The sequence below is a fragment of the Leptopilina heterotoma genome, unplaced genomic scaffold (assembly GCF_015476425.1).
Source record: "Leptopilina heterotoma isolate Lh14 unplaced genomic scaffold, ASM1547642v1 Lhet_353, whole genome shotgun sequence".
NCBI classification, from domain to species: Eukaryota; Metazoa; Arthropoda; class Insecta; order Hymenoptera; family Figitidae; genus Leptopilina; species Leptopilina heterotoma.
In genome coordinates this window covers 148,171-163,407 of record NW_025111035.1, presented here as the reverse complement: position 1 = coordinate 163,407, position 15,237 = coordinate 148,171, and the positions used below count along the sequence as shown (strand labels likewise).

Sequence of the window (15,237 nt, the reverse complement as noted above, 5' to 3'; positions counted from 1 at the left end):
AGTTTCCGTACTTATATTAAAGTCATCTCTGGAATAGAATATGTGTCAAAATTGGTAAACAAAAACAGATTGGCACATTTGACAATTAGTCAAGTCAAAAGTCAGTGAAAATAAAAAGAAGTTTGTATGTAAAATTCGATAATGAATTTTATCAGTCGGTCAAAAAGTGGACTTTAAATAACACATTTTTATCTATATGTGTAATAAACACTACCCAATTATATAGTTTACAAAATAGAAAGTAAGTTAACTTTCCTGTTCAATTTTAAGGCTGCGTCTACAACAGAAAAAATAATGTGTAGAAAATTGTTTAATATATAGTGTAATTGCCCCTGACAGTTGTCAATGCCAAAAACAATACACATTACACTACAAATTACACATTATTTTTTTCTATTGTAGACGCAGCCTAAAAGTCATCTGTTTTTTAATTGTTTATTAATATCACACAACTTACACACACCGAGTGGAAATAAAACAAATTGGTAACATTTTAAACTCAATAAACATAAAGAGTAATACCGTTACATATTCTAAAATTAATTCAAAAAGAACACTAATTTTTCTTTGTTTTCATATATTACATATTTAGTAATAACCTAATAAGAAAACAGTTTTTTTTAGAATTTTGCTAAAATTTAATTTGAATTTTCAATTTTATCAAATTTTTAAAAAGACCTTCGATTCGTTTAAAATCATGGAAAAAAATATTAATATGAAAGACGTGTAAAAATTATTAATGAAAGTCAGATTTTATTATTTTTTTTTGGTAAAACCATATTTACTAAAAATAGGAAAATTTTTATATATGACAAGTAATACGAACAGTATTAATTATAGATGAAGTTGTATTGACAAAAATTAGAAGTTTTTAACGTCTCTATTAAATATCAGTTTAATAATAACTAATAACAAACTTAAACAATCATAAATAACAACACCAAAGTTTTTTTGTTTTTTCAATATAAGGTAAATGACCCAGTTACTCCACGGCTAAGATTAAACAATGATTTTTTCAAATTTTTAAAATACAAAATACGGAATTTTATAGAAACTTGTAAAATAAGATTTAAAAGTAGCGAATTTAAAATCTCTTTTGTAAAATTAATACTGTTAAAATCACGAATACTAATTTCAGTTAAATACATTTTTATAAAATTAAATTTTTGAAAAGTTATAAATTATTGCAAAAATTTAATTCTTTTCAAAAGTAATAAAATTCTTCGCAAAAATCCAATGTTTTTTTTACTTAAAACTACAAATTAAATTTTTCATTAACTATAAAACATGAAGAAATCGATGACTGAAATCGAGTCTTCGTCTCGGAGTGATCGATGTCTTCATGTTTTATAATATTAAAGATGACCGAGTGATAAAATCATTTACAATTCAATATTATTATTTACAAGAATTTTTAACTAAAATTCTTCTTTAAATTTATTATTTTTAATAATTTTCAAAAAAGTTGTTTGAAAATTTTCAAATCCATTTGTTTACAATATTCAATTTTACGAAATTTCAATTATTCCTAAATTCTTCAATTAAATAAATATCAGAATATAAAAAATTGAAATAGTATTAAAAAAATTCAATTAAACTTTTTTAAAAAAATAATTTTAAAATTCAATTATGTATTTTTAAAAATTCACGCAATATTGCTTTTAATATTTAATTATTATCTAAACTTTTAACTGAAATTCATTTTAATGAAATAAAAATCAATTTTTATTAGAAAATTCTACTAGAATTCAATTATTTAAATACAAAAATAAATAATTTATTTTGAACAATTGAATGTTTCTTAAAATTCAATTCCCATAAAAAAATGTTATCAACAAATTTTTTAAATAATTGAATTCTTTTGACGAATTTTAATAAAATTTTGAAGAATAATTACCTGACTGGTAGCTCGGCGAGTTCTTCTTCCCATCCGCTCATTTAATTTTTGCGAAGAATATTATTACTCTTGATTATAATTAAATTTCTGCATTGAGTTTAATTATTTATGAAAATAATTGAATTCCTAAAAAGAATTTTATTATTTACGAAATTAATTGAATGATTGCGAAGAAATTTATAAAAAAAAATTTGTAAATAATGAAATTTCTGTGAAATTTTCATTATTTTTTTTCACAGAAATTGAGTAAAGTACAATCATGTCCTTTCTTCGCGGCTCTGCCAATTATGTATGGTGCACAACCAGTGTTCTCGGGAAAGGTGCCACGGGCGCTGTCTTTCAAGGAGTCAACAAAAATAATGGCGAACCAGTTGCTGTGAAGACATTCAACCAGCTCAGTCGCATGCGGCCTCATGACGTTCAAATGCGAGAATTCGAGGTCCTGAAGAAGGTGAAACACGAAAACATTGTTAAATTATTAGCAATCGAGGAGGAACAAGATGGCAGAGGAAAAGTCATTGTCATGGAACTTTGCACCGGTGGAAGTTTATTTAATATTCTCGACGATCCCGAAAACACTTATGGCTTATCGGAAAATGAATTTCTTCTAGTCGTAGAACATTTGTCCGCGGGAATGAAGCATCTAAGGGATAATAATTTAGTCCATCGTGATTTGAAACCGGGGAATATTATGAAATTCATTGCTGACGATGGTAGTACAATTTATAAACTCACCGATTTCGGTGCGGCTCGCGAATTACAGGAAGATCAACAGTTTGTGTCGCTTTACGGCACTGAGGAATATTTACATCCGGACATGTACGAGCGAGCGGTTTTAAGAAAACCGGTGGGGAAAACTTTTGGAGCCACAGTTGATCTTTGGTCAATTGGCGTCACTCTGTATCACGTAGCAACGGGAAATTTACCATTTCGTCCCTTCGGAGGAAGAAGAAATAAGGAAACAATGTTTTACATCACTACCAAGAAAGCATCAGGAGTTATATCAGGAACCCAAACGTCAGAAAATGGACCAATCGAATGGAATAGAGAATTACCTCAAAATTGCCAATTAAGCACCGGTCTTAAGAAAATTACAACCCCATTATTAGCCGGCTTGTTAGAAGTTGATCCCCAGAGAATTTGGTCCTTCGAGCGTTTCTTCGCTGAAGTCATGGACATTTTGAGTCGGAAACAAATTTACATCTTTAATGTTCCAAGAGCTGATATAATAAAAATCTTCCTACACCCTGAGGAGAAAATGAACGAATTTCAAAATCATATTCAAGAGCAAACCGATATTTCTCTTCATGCGCAAATATTGCTAATCAATGAAAATCCTTTATCTTTTCTAGTCGATGAATCGACACCCGGAAGAGGTTATCCGTCGACAACTTTGGACAGTCCTTTGATATTATTTTCACGTGATAATAATAATGTGATTATTCCTAAAGATCCTGAACTACCAAAATTCCCGACTTTCTCAAATCTTGTCTCGGTGGAAAATGATGCTAGTCAGGCAAAACTATCGTGTTCGGTTGGACACGTTTGCAAGAGAAGAATTGACAATTTAGTCAGATGTAGTAAATTATCGCAGGATGCAGTTTCTGCTTTCATGAAACTTTTGTCAGCTGACTTGACAAAACTTTTAAATAAGTGTCATCGTTTGAAGGATTTAACTAAAGCGATAGAGGATACTGTCACGGCAACAGATAGAACTGAACACATTGCTAGGCAAATTTTTCGAAAATTTAGAAATCAAATTAATTTCGAACTTAAAAGTTGGAAGAAGGATTTGGAATTGAAGAGTAAGGAACTTCTGGTGGATCTGGCTCCAGCGGTGTCACAATTGCATCAAAGGTAAACCTACTATTTATTACTTTTTTTACGTAATTCTACGATTTGTTCTTTTTTCAGAATTTCCAATACTTTAAATTCACTAATACTAGAAATCAAAAAACTATTCTCAAAATTATAATCAAATTCTTTAAAACGATTCAATTACATATTTTCAATCTCTAGTATTTTCATAAAATTTCCCAAAACAATTCAATTATTCAACAAAAATTTGATAAAAATTCATACAAAATTCAATTATTTTCATAAATAATAAAATTTACACAGGAATTCAATTAATTTAGAATAGCATTTCAAAAAAATTTCGAAAAAATCAATTTAACAAAATTTTTATACAATTCTTCACAACAATTCAAATACTTTCATGGAAATTCAATTTTTTAAACAAATTTTTGAGAAAATTCTAAACAAAAATTCAATTATGTTCATAAATAATAAAATTCATCCAAGAATTTCAATTATTTTTAATACTATTTTAAATTAATTAATCGAAAAATTCAATTATTTTTACAAATAAAGTTTTCCACAAGAATTCAATTATTTAAAATAAAATTATCATAATATTTATTATATTTCGAAAAAATTAATTATTTAAAACAATATTTATAAAATTCTTATAAAGAATTCAATTATTTTCAAAAATAATAACATTTTTTACAGAAATTCAATTCTTTTTAAACATTTCAATAAAATTTTTTGCAATAATTCAATTATTTTCATAAATAATAAAATTCATTACAGGATTTCAATTATTTTTAATATAATTTTACAGGAATTGCTCGAGAAAATCAATTATTTAAAAAAATGTTTTTTTAAATTCTTTGGAAGAATTCAATTATTTACAAAAATATTAGAATTTTTCACAAGAATTCAATTATTTCTGTATTTAGTCTGTGACTTTTTTTGTGACCCTCCAAAATTCGCCATTTTTAATTTTGTAAATCTGACCTCAAATTCATAACCAGCGACCCAAAAGCCCCCGAGTAGCAAGTTTCAAACGATTTAAAATAAATTTTAAAAATACGACCGCCATATTAGATCCGCCATTTTGAATTTCGCATATCTAAAGAGCTTTACCTTTTTTGTAATTTTAAGGGTTTTTCAGCAACAGAGAGGGTAGTTTCAACCCATTTTCTAATTACAAAAAAAAATTAATTTGAAACAAATTTTCTTGTAGGTACGTGAAAGAAAATATTTTGCAAGCAGAATGGGACAATATTACTCGTTGTCTAAAGTGTCCATGGTCATCGAAAGCAAATCAGCGAGCTGCAACGCTAGTAGATCGTTTGCGTGATGGATGGCAACATTTGTTACGAGACAGAGCGACTCGAAGTCTTTCATACAATGACGAACAGTTCCATGTCTTGGAACGAATTAAGGTCTGTTCGAAAAACCATTCTTAATTTTAAAAAAATTGTAAAATTAAAATTTATACCAATATTTATAAAAAAATTTTTGATTTACAGGTGACAGAAACCGGACGCAGACTTAAAATTCTTCTCGATCTCGAATGTGTACCAGCGATTACTCAACGATCCGAATCATTAGCAGATTGGTATAAAATGGCGCAAACTGTATACTTGCAATCTCAAATTTTAGACAAGGATGTGTGTAACTATGAAACCACATTAGAATCGTTTTCCTATCGACTGTTTCACGAAAGTAAAGAGCATTATGATAATATTTTACACGAAATTGATCAATTGCCAGGAAAACTATCAACGTTAGAAAAGCCAAATGTTTTAGACAATGGAAATGTAAAGAAGTGGAGAAATATTTGTGACATACAGGAACAAATTTCTTTTATTCTTCAGGAGAATAATCAGTTAGTTGACGAATTGGATAGTTTATCGATTATTGATGTATTTGATAATAATGACCTAGAGAATTCTGAATTCCATTGATAAAAATATGTATATAATAATTTGTATTTAATAGTTTAGAATGTATTAATTATTTCGAATTTATGAATGTCGTCTAAAAAATTTTTATTTCTGTTAAATCTGAAAGCATTATATAGTTTTGTATCACATTTTATATAATAAATAAAATTGATAAATATTTTGTTGATTAAAAAAACGTTTTTAATTGTCTAAAAATATAATTGATATTTATTTGGAAAAATTTAACTACAATTATACAATCTCTTTAATGTTATTAAATAACAAACTTAATTTATCTTTTAAATAGTATATTTTGTTATAATGATGTTAAAATATTTAATCTTATTTCGATCAATAAGGTTTGGATCTATGTTGTTTGGCATGATTTCTGGTGCTACTAGCTTTTAAATGTAGCTCATCTAATGTACCATTGTGAAAATCATTTAAATCCATTGGTTTCCATACATTTAGGATACCTGCTTCTCCTCCGGTTATTAAGCAACCACTCTGAAAATCGTGGAATAAATATTTGTGTATTAAATTTATTTTTACTTAAATTTAAAAATAAAAATTATCTTCTAAAATGTAAATTCCGAGAAGAAAATGTTTCATTACCTTCTCATGGAAAAAACTGTCACGAACGATTTGCTTGTTTCCAAGAAGATTGTAGCATACGTTGAAATTGTCACCAGAAACACCCAAACATTTCAAGTTTTCTCTGTAGTCAGTTAAACAGAATCAAAAGATTTATATTCTTCTAAATCTTCTAAAACTAAAGACTATATTAATAATATTAAATAAATAATTTAGCAAACGAAAAGAAATCCTGGCCGCGTGAAGAAAAAGAGTAATTTACTTAGTATATGTTAATATTTTACTTTGTTTTTGTTTTGAGATTATTAAGATTTGTTTTAAGATTTTGTGTTTGATATTGCAAGTGATTGATAAATGGATATTATTATAAAAAATGTTTACCCTTTGCTGCTATTTGATCCTAAAAGTAGCATTGGATGTCTATGTGTGTTTGTATGAACTCGCACTGGACAACAATTATCTGCAGCAGTATTCTTTAGGTCACCATCATTCTTAACAAACATATTTCCTGTTAATACACATTCTTTCGATAAGTAAATAAAAGAAAAATTCTCTAACATACATTTACTATCCAGCTGCTAAAAGCAATTTAACCAATTCCAAAAAATACCAATAAAATAAAACAGCATTTCTTTTTCATAAAACATTTAGTGACCCGCAAATTTATTCAACTTTATGGACAAATTTTATAGAACAATAAATTAATAAAAAAAATTTTATAACAGTATAAACAAATCCGATGACAGTTTCTTATATTTTTTAAAATTCAAAATGGCAAATTTGACATATATTGGACCCGCCATTTTGTATTTTCAAAAACTGACATCGGATTTGTAATCAGCAACCCAAAAAAAACCGAGTTACAAGTTTCCTAATCAAAATGTTGAATTGAAAAATTTTAGTGACCCTAAAAACCTCCAAGTAAATATTTTTAGACAAATGTGTTAATTTAAAAAAATATTTGGTCTCCATATTAGATCCGCCATTTTGGATTTTTTAAAACTGATCTATATTCTTATTTATAAATTATCCAAAATATTTATAATTTATTTATTTAGTAAATATATTATAAAAATAATAGTATTTGCAAAATTAATACTTTTTCTTGAGATTTGTAGAGTAAATGTCAAATATTGTAAGAAAAAAATAAATAAAAGCATAATTACTTGTAAGGCAGCAAGTTGGCTTCGATCAAAATTTGCATATGGAGTTGCACCGTCGCTATTCCAAAATTGTAATGAGAAGGTATGTGTTGTACACCACAAACTTTTAGTATTGAGCCATCCTAATCGATCCTATTTGTAAAGAATAGAATATTAGTTGATGCATTTTAGTACGTATAAATTATTTCTTTGTTCTAAAAAGAAAATGTATAAAAATTCTGAATAATTTTAAAAAATATCCATGCAGCTTAAAAACTGTCTCCAAAAATTTAATAATAAGATATTAGTAAAAATATGTAAGTTATCACTTTTGAGTAAAATAGACTCGTAAAATTATTCGTGGTTACTTTATATTTTGTAAAGTAAAAAATTGGTTTTCAACTTACCACAGATGATTCAGTATTCAACGAATGGATTAATGCAGAATCTTCACACGATTGCGTTAAATCAAAAATATTAATCAAGCCATCAGTACTTCCCGACGCCAATACGTCTCGTTTGCTACAATTAAACGATAAGCTTGTTATATCGTCTGTATGAGATTCCCAATAACCACCTAGAAGGTTGTTTTTATTTTGTTTCTTGGATTTACTGTATCTTATGTCCCAAAAGAGAATAAATGCATCTCCATTAATAAGTTCAGTGCCACCTGCTAAAAGTCTTTCATCACAACTAATATCAAAACTTGCTATAGGTTTTGGCTTAGCTCCTTTTACGTCATCTGTTAATCAAAAAAATTTAACACTTAATTTTCCTGTTTCTTGATCCGATTAAACGCTTATGATAAATTACCTTTAATTTCAAGTCCTAATTTTCCCTTTGTTCTTAAGTCGAACATTCTAATATATCCGTCTGCGGTAGCAGTGTAAATTATGTTTCGAGAAGTAGGACTAAATTTTATGCCCACAATGGATGCACTATTATGTGTTAAAGTTTCGTATTTGTCTAAAGTGTCATCAGTTAATGAGTATATGACACATGAATGATCAGAAAGGGCAGTTCCTATGCAGATTTCAGAATCGCTAAAACAAAATTAAATTTCCCTATCAATTAGTATTTTAGGAACAAAGTATAACAATAAATTTTCCAACAGTTCGATATTTAAATATAAACGCTTCAATTTTTCTAAAAAATTCACGCAGAATGCATTTTGAAATAATAATTACCTTTGAGTACCGCAAACAGCAAGAACATAAGTGTCTTCAGAAACCAAATCTTCTTTCATAAATGTTATTTCATGTTCAGTAAATGATGACCCTCTTGACAAATTAAATCGACCTCCATTTTCTGTATTTAAAGCTTTTAACAATGTTTTAGACATCTTCAATGAAATAATTTAGAAAATAATTATTCACTGCTATAGGCTTTATATGCTGTCAACTTCTTTATAAGTTTATACCTTTAAAATAAAATTTAAATGCAATTATTTTTTGCTTATTTAGAAGGCCCTCTGAGAAAAAAATTTAAATATTCGTTTTTCGAGAATATTTTCAAAGAATATAATAAAACCTTTTGAAATTCCATAATTTATACATATATAAATTATAAACTCAAATATTCCAAAATCCAATTTTAATTTTTAAGTAAAATTATACTCTCAATAATTTATAAATAATAATTTTATGAAAATTCTTGAAGTAGATTTAAATGATTTAAAATAAAATTTGTGGTGATTTTAAAGTTTCAAAGCAGAACAAGAAAAATTAAAAAAAAAATTAAATGTTTTTTAAATTATCTAAGCTTGTAGGACATGAAAAATAAAACAATTTTCTTCAATTCTCAAAATTTATTACTGATTCCAGTATTTTTGATAAAATTCTCTATTTTTCTGTGATTTCCATGACTAATTTTTTACTAAATTTTCCAATTTTCTGACATTTATTTATTTAGATATATAAACGGGTGATAACCTTATTAATTGAAAAAAATGTCGAGACTTCAAGACGAGACGAGATTGAAAAGAATCTCGTCTTGCCTCGGCTTTCGGGCAGCTATAATTTTGTATTTTAATAGAAAAAGACAAATTAGATTTTAAATTCATTTTGGAAGAGGCGAAAAAAACGTAATTTTCAACATTTTAAACAATTACAAGTTTCATTTAAATAAAAATTACAATTTTTAGTTCATAAGAAACGATTTTATTAACATAACCTAAAATTTAACAAATGTTTGTTATTGACAGAAAAAACTGTAATTTTTATTCAAATACAACTTTAAAATGTTTCAAATTAAAATTTTTTTCATCGGTATAGAAAGCATGAAAATTTATTGCATTTCGCTCCAAAAAAAATTGTATATATTCTGTATCGTTTCTATACTTCAACATATTCAAGCACATGCAAGCACATGTTTTGAATTGAATTAAAATATTTATTTTTAGGTTATATGTACATTCTAGAATATTAATGCTATTATTCTGTTACAATCTTGCGCATTAAAAATGTATAAAAATACAGTGCGCCTGGTGTAAGTTGAAAGAAAGCAATAATGCACTTGGATGTACACCGGTAAATGTGCACTTACCGCCTACAATGTTGAAAATTTGTTTTAACTTATAAAAACTTTCTCAATACAGTTCATTAACACAAAGAAAATATTTTTTAATTATTTTCCGTTTAAACTAATATATGCTTTTGGGACTAAAATACGTAAAACAAAAATTTATACAATATTCACTTTATATTCTCCACATGTTTTTTCAAACATTAGTAAATACAATTGACTTAAAGTTTTTCGTCTGCATTGAACAAAATAATGTTAGTTTAAGCCCTAAATACAATAGATTAGTAAACAAAACATGTGAGATAGAAAAAGATAGATATACATACTTGTATCCTTTTCTATCTCGTGCACAGGGATGGGTAAATGAAACTCTGCTTGTGCATCACGTTCGCGAATATAAAGGTGCTTGCACAGTCGTATAAATGCACCCTCTACATGAGAACTCGCCTTGACCAAATCCTTCAATTTAGTTCAATCGTTTACCGTTGTTGTTATGGAAACTTGATTGAAATGTTGAAATGAACGTTATGACTGTTAAGAGTGTTTGAAAAGATGCTCCTCAAGCAATAAAGTAATATCTATAATTTAAAATATTTATCGTTTACTTTAAAGTCTTAATTAGTAATTAAATCCAATGACAAACATCGTTGTGCAAAAAATATTTTGATCTTTGTAACGAAATTACTGCGATCAATTTTCTTTTATTAGTATTTATTTATTTCATCATTGCTTTACTGTTTCAAATTGATATTGTATAAAGAGAAATTACAAGAAAATGTCGAATTTAAGATTTATGAAAGAATTAAATAATGTAACACGAATGGATGATGCTATAAGGGGACCTTTACCGCGCTGGCAGAAAAAATGTTTAGAAGCTTCAAATTCCAGGTAACTATTCGTTTCGTTTCTTGTCTAGTTTGTGGCTTTATCTAATCTTCCCAAAGTTTCGAACGTTTAAATGAAACGACGATATATTTTTTTTTACTTCTCTTAAATTGTATTTTTTTATACAAAAATTATTTAATAGATTAAAAAAATTTAACTCTTAAGTAAGGAAATGTTTAATTATTAATTATTTTTCGTTTTTGTATGGTCATTTAAAAAAAATTCGTTTATTTGAACGTTTGAAGCGTTAGGAAAACTTTCTAAATTTTTAAGAGTAAAGAATGAAGATGCTTTCAGAATTTTTTAAAATTTGATTTAAAAGTCTATTTTGTTAAAAATTTTATTTTAAATAAAACGAAACTTTTTATTCCGCATTTCTATATTCATTTTGACAGTTTATTAAAAAAGATTATAGTGAAATTTCAAGATATTTTAGGTAGCAATTCCCAATTTTAGTTAAGTATTCTTTCGGAGCATAAAAAACAACGAAGGATAATTTTAACCAAGGTCATTTAATTTATTTTTTTTATTCAATTTATATTCATTAAATTGTTTATAAAAAGGTCACAATTGGTCCTCTTTTTATTCCTTTCTTCTCCCCTTCAATTAAATTCCTTAAAACACCCAAAATCGTGAATTTTCTCCCCTTGTCCCTTTTTTCAAGAAATACATAAAAAAAACTTCACTTATTTATTTATTTTATATATTTATTTATTATTATTTATTTTATTTCTTATTTCACTTACTTTTTACAGAATCATAAGAATAAATTGTTTTCCATTTTGTAAATGTTATTTTGTAATCTTTTTACAAAGTTTGGGAAAAAAATTTCCTTGATTAAGGAAAATTTATTAAATTTGATCAAAAAATTGGTAACAAGTGTCAAAAAAACTAAAGATTATCGGAAAAAAATTGCGCAAACGTGTAAAGTATGTAATTTAATTTTTTTAGTACCAGTTCGAATATGAGTTTAAACTCTTCTCGAAAACTGGCGAATGCATCAGTAAATAATGTGAGTACTGGAAAGACGCCGACTAAACGATTAGAATTACGTACCAAGAAGACTCCAACAAAATGTTTAAAAAAATCTCCAAGTAAGTCTATTTTAATTTAATTTTTAATTTTAATTATTTTAATTCTTTCTCATTATCAACAAAATTTTAAGGTTTTTTTTATTTTATTACATTTAGTAAAATTGACACTTTATAGTGTGGACTATAGAAATTAATTAAATTTTTAATAGGTCGAGGTACAACTCCCAAGACGCCCAGTGGTGGAGATAGATTTATTCCTTCAAGATCGACAACAAATTTTGACCTGAGTTACTTAAAGGTTAGTAAACTTGTATTTTTTAATCAGTCCAAGTAATAATTTTTTGAGTTCATAAAAAAATTCTGAATTTTTGTGTCTTTTTTTTGTCTCATAAACTATGAAATTACCACGAATTCTAATACAAAATCTTCAATTTTTTCCATTTCTGACAATAATTTCTTTTCAAATAACTTCATTCTTGAAGAACTATCATAAAATTATTATTTAATGAATAATTTTACTTTAATATTTCAAAATTAATTGAATTTTAAAAGAGTTGCGTTTACAATTTTCATAAATAGAACAACTTCAAAAGGTTTAGATTTCGGTTTTTGAAAAATTTTAATAATTCAAATTCTTTTGAAATTAGTTAAATTTTTAAATATATATTTAATTAATTATAAAAAATAATGGATTTATAGAAGAATTTTAGTTAAAAGCACTAAAAAAAATTGTATTTTTGAGAATTTACAAACGATTGAAGAAATTCAATTATTTTCAAAAGCAATAAAATTCTTCGCCGAAATTATATTCAAAAATTAAAAAAAAATTCTCGTCAGAATTTCAATTATTTTTAAAAATAATCAAATTCTTCTCCGAAATTTAATCTCTATCGAACTTTTACAAAATTTATTACTTTTGGGAAAATTATTATTAAGTTCTATGTGGTGCTAAATTATAAATTTATAAAATGATAGATAATCACTTATAGTCGATTATTATTTTTTTAATATAGGATTTTTCATATAATATTTTTATAAGTCAGATTTTAAATACCATTAATCGGAAAAAACCGAGAATTTGAAGAAAGAAATTTAGTAGACACCCTACCTAATTATTTTGAAAAATTTTAATAAAACTTTAGGCAAACACATTAAAAATTTGTCTCATTCTAACAGATACAACAGCAATATTCAGAGCAGAATGGAGAGAAAGAAATTAAAGTTAGTCCTTCGAAGAAAGAAATGCAACGACTTATTGGAGAAAATCTTCATGGTGCCGATATCAACAATATGCGAGTATTGTCGTATCAAAACAAAGCTCCAGCACCACCTGAAGGTTACCAAAACTCTTTGAGAGTAGTCTATAGTCTATCTAAAACTCCATCCAGTGTTAAAAATTCTTCAAGGTACATACCACAAGCACCTGATCGCATTCTAGATGCGCCTGAAATCCTTGACGATTACTGTAAGTCATATTTTTTCTAGTTTGTAAATTTTAACACAAATTGTAGTCTCAACATAATTCTTTTTAAATTTTCAGATTTAAATTTAGTTGACTGGTCGCCTACGAACATTTTAGCGGTAGCGTTGGGTAACACCGTTTACTTGTGGAATGCCGGGACTGGAACGATAGAGCAACTTTTCGAATTGGACAGCAATGACTATGTGTGCTCTGTTTCTTGGATTCAACAAGGTCCTTACTTAGCAGTTGGACACACATCGGGAAATACGGAGCTTTGGGATTGTAGTGAAATGAAAAGAGCACGTGTGATGAATGGACATCATGCAAGAGTTGGATCGTTAGCGTGGAATCATAATGTTATTACCACTGGTTGCAGGTATAAACTGACAATTTTTATTGATTATTCTCGATATTCTCAATATCTACTTTCCAGTAGAAATAAAAGTGAAACGATGAGTCAAAATTATTTTCACTTTCAGGGCAGGGCAAATAATTCATCATGATGTCAGATTACGTGACCATGTCGTTAGCACAATAGATGCACACGCTCAAGAAGTTTGTGGTCTAAAGTGGTGCCCGGATGGAAAGTATTTAGCCAGCGGCGGCAATGATAATATGCTGCAAGTTTGGTCTGCTGTCGCTGGTCAGAATCACACCCGGCCGCAGCCTTTATATTCACTGAACCAGCATCAAGCTGCTGTTAAAGCACTCGCTTGGTGCCCCTGGTCACCGAATATTCTCGCCAGTGGCGGTGGCACAGCAGACAGAATGATTCGGTTTTGGAACTGTAACACAGGTGAGAAAACTTTCATAAATTAGTGACTTTGGATTTTACGAAGGTACAAGTTTAAATTTGTTTTGTCTAAACAGGCACCTGCTTGAATGCAGTGGACACAAAATCGCAAGTCTGTTCACTGTTGTGGTCAACATCGTACAGGGAAATAGTCTCAGGACATGGCTATGCACAAAATCAATTGATAATTTGGAAATATCCATCGATGACGAAAGTAGCTGAATTGACAGGACACTCAAGTCGAGTGTTGCATTTGGCAATGTCACCAGATGGTACGACAGTTTTAAGCGCGGGTGCTGATGAAACTCTAAGACTGTGGAAGTGTTTCCAACCTGATCCCACCAGAAAGAAGGAAATCACCGATGTTAAATCAGTTGCTTCGAGACTGAAACAATCTATTCGATAATGCCAAGTTTAGTCATTTTATCAACATGAATTTCTATTTTTATAAACTGTAACAATCTTTTTTTGTTCGTTAAATATATTATAAATTACAAATTAAAATCAATTTTCAGCTATTTTTTTTTTTAAATTAGTTCTGAAATACATTCGTTCGTTGAATGTTAACCCTATGAGGATCAAATTTTTTTTAAATATCGCGATTTTTTATTTTTAAACAACCTTTTTATTATTTCAATCTGTATTCAGTTTTTAAAATGAAGAAAAATATGCAAGAGTTAAAGAAAAAATGTTCATGTTGCCTGAAATCATCACTGGTCCTCAAAGGGTTAAAAATATTGTCGATTTTATAAGACAAAATGCTCAAATTTTTATTGACGAATGGATTTTGATTTTTTCTTGTACCAGTGATTCAAACGGCATTTTATCTTATGAAATTGTTTTTATTTATTGAAATGTATTACTTTTGAATAAAATTTTTAACTTTGTCTGAAGGCCAAAAAATTGCCGTTAGGATGAATTAATAAAATCGAACAAAATATTTTAAATTTTTGAAAGAAGGGCTAAAAATATGTAATTGTGAATACAGGGTTGCCACAGAGCCTGTGAAAGATATGAGACTTTACATTCCACATTTTGTGGCAATCCTGTAATAAAATAAAAATTGTCGTTTACAAAATCCTTTGATATAGTAATTTTTATTATAAAAATACTATAAAAAAATAAATTTTAAATTAGTGTAAAACATTTTTTAGGGGGGGTATTGGGGTA

The 15,237-nt window shown here is 27.6% G+C and overlaps 3 protein-coding genes across 4 annotated transcripts; 2 read left to right on the top strand and 1 right to left on the bottom strand.

Annotated features, from left to right (window-relative positions):
- Window positions 1-16: 16 nt before the first annotated feature.
- On the top strand, window positions 17-5,819 carry LOC122505361 (inhibitor of nuclear factor kappa-B kinase subunit epsilon). 2 transcript variants are annotated; one of them, XM_043616896.1, is made up of 4 exons: window positions 17-241; window positions 2,137-3,754; window positions 4,929-5,130; window positions 5,218-5,818. In XM_043616896.1, the coding sequence occupies exons 2-4, from the start codon at window positions 2,157-2,159 to the stop codon at window positions 5,653-5,655; spliced, it is 2,238 nt and encodes a 745-aa protein (XP_043472831.1). In that variant the 5' UTR covers window positions 17-241; window positions 2,137-2,156; the 3' UTR covers window positions 5,656-5,818. The 2 variants fall into 2 exon arrangements, with proteins under 2 accessions (XP_043472831.1, XP_043472832.1); XM_043616897.1 differs by lacking the exon at window positions 17-241 and adding an exon at window positions 333-485 and having other exon boundaries at window positions 5,218-5,819.
- A 49-nt stretch (window positions 5,820-5,868) lies between these two features.
- LOC122505359 (WD repeat-containing protein 89) lies at window positions 5,869-10,157 on the bottom strand. The gene is made up of 8 exons (XM_043616888.1): window positions 9,915-10,157; window positions 8,558-8,790; window positions 8,184-8,413; window positions 7,778-8,112; window positions 7,395-7,523; window positions 6,610-6,719; window positions 6,250-6,352; window positions 5,869-6,141 (listed from the first exon to the last, which is right to left on the bottom strand). The coding sequence occupies exons 2-8, from the start codon at window positions 8,710-8,712 to the stop codon at window positions 5,986-5,988; spliced, it is 1,218 nt and encodes a 405-aa protein (XP_043472823.1). The 5' UTR covers window positions 8,713-8,790; window positions 9,915-10,157; the 3' UTR covers window positions 5,869-5,985.
- Window positions 10,158-10,384: 227 nt separating this feature from the next.
- Window positions 10,385-15,044, top strand: LOC122505357 (cell division cycle protein 20 homolog). Its single transcript, XM_043616886.1, has 7 exons — window positions 10,385-10,781; window positions 11,730-11,872; window positions 12,022-12,110; window positions 12,989-13,277; window positions 13,353-13,650; window positions 13,754-14,070; window positions 14,145-15,044. The coding sequence occupies exons 1-7, from the start codon at window positions 10,669-10,671 to the stop codon at window positions 14,471-14,473; spliced, it is 1,578 nt and encodes a 525-aa protein (XP_043472821.1). The 5' UTR covers window positions 10,385-10,668; the 3' UTR covers window positions 14,474-15,044.
- The last annotated feature ends 193 nt before the right edge of the window (window positions 15,045-15,237 follow it).

Excerpts from the sequence above, each read along its gene's own strand:
- LOC122505361 (XM_043616897.1), top strand. The coding sequence starts at position 2,157 with ATGTCCTTTCTTCGCGGCTCTGCCAATTATGTATGGTGCACAACCAGT. Across the intron at positions 3,755-4,928 it reads GTGTCACAATTGCATCAAAG|GTACGTGAAAGAAAATATTT; the intron begins GTAAACCTACTA and ends ATTTTCTTGTAG. Across the intron at positions 5,131-5,217 it reads ATGTCTTGGAACGAATTAAG|GTGACAGAAACCGGACGCAG; the intron begins GTCTGTTCGAAA and ends TTTGATTTACAG.
- LOC122505359 (XM_043616888.1), bottom strand. The coding sequence starts at position 8,712 with ATGTCTAAAACATTGTTAAAAGCTTTAAATACAGAAAATGGAGGTCGA. Across the intron at positions 8,414-8,557 it reads GCTGTTTGCGGTACTCAAAG|CGATTCTGAAATCTGCATAG; the intron begins GTAATTATTATT and ends ATTTTGTTTTAG. Across the intron at positions 6,720-7,394 it reads GCCAACTTGCTGCCTTACAA|AATGATGGTGACCTAAAGAA; the intron begins GTAATTATGCTT and ends ATGTTTGTTAAG.
- LOC122505357 (XM_043616886.1), top strand. The coding sequence starts at position 10,669 with ATGTCGAATTTAAGATTTATGAAAGAATTAAATAATGTAACACGAATG. Across the intron at positions 10,782-11,729 it reads TTAGAAGCTTCAAATTCCAG|TACCAGTTCGAATATGAGTT; the intron begins GTAACTATTCGT and ends TAATTTTTTTAG. Across the intron at positions 14,071-14,144 it reads GTTTTGGAACTGTAACACAG|GCACCTGCTTGAATGCAGTG; the intron begins GTGAGAAAACTT and ends TTGTCTAAACAG.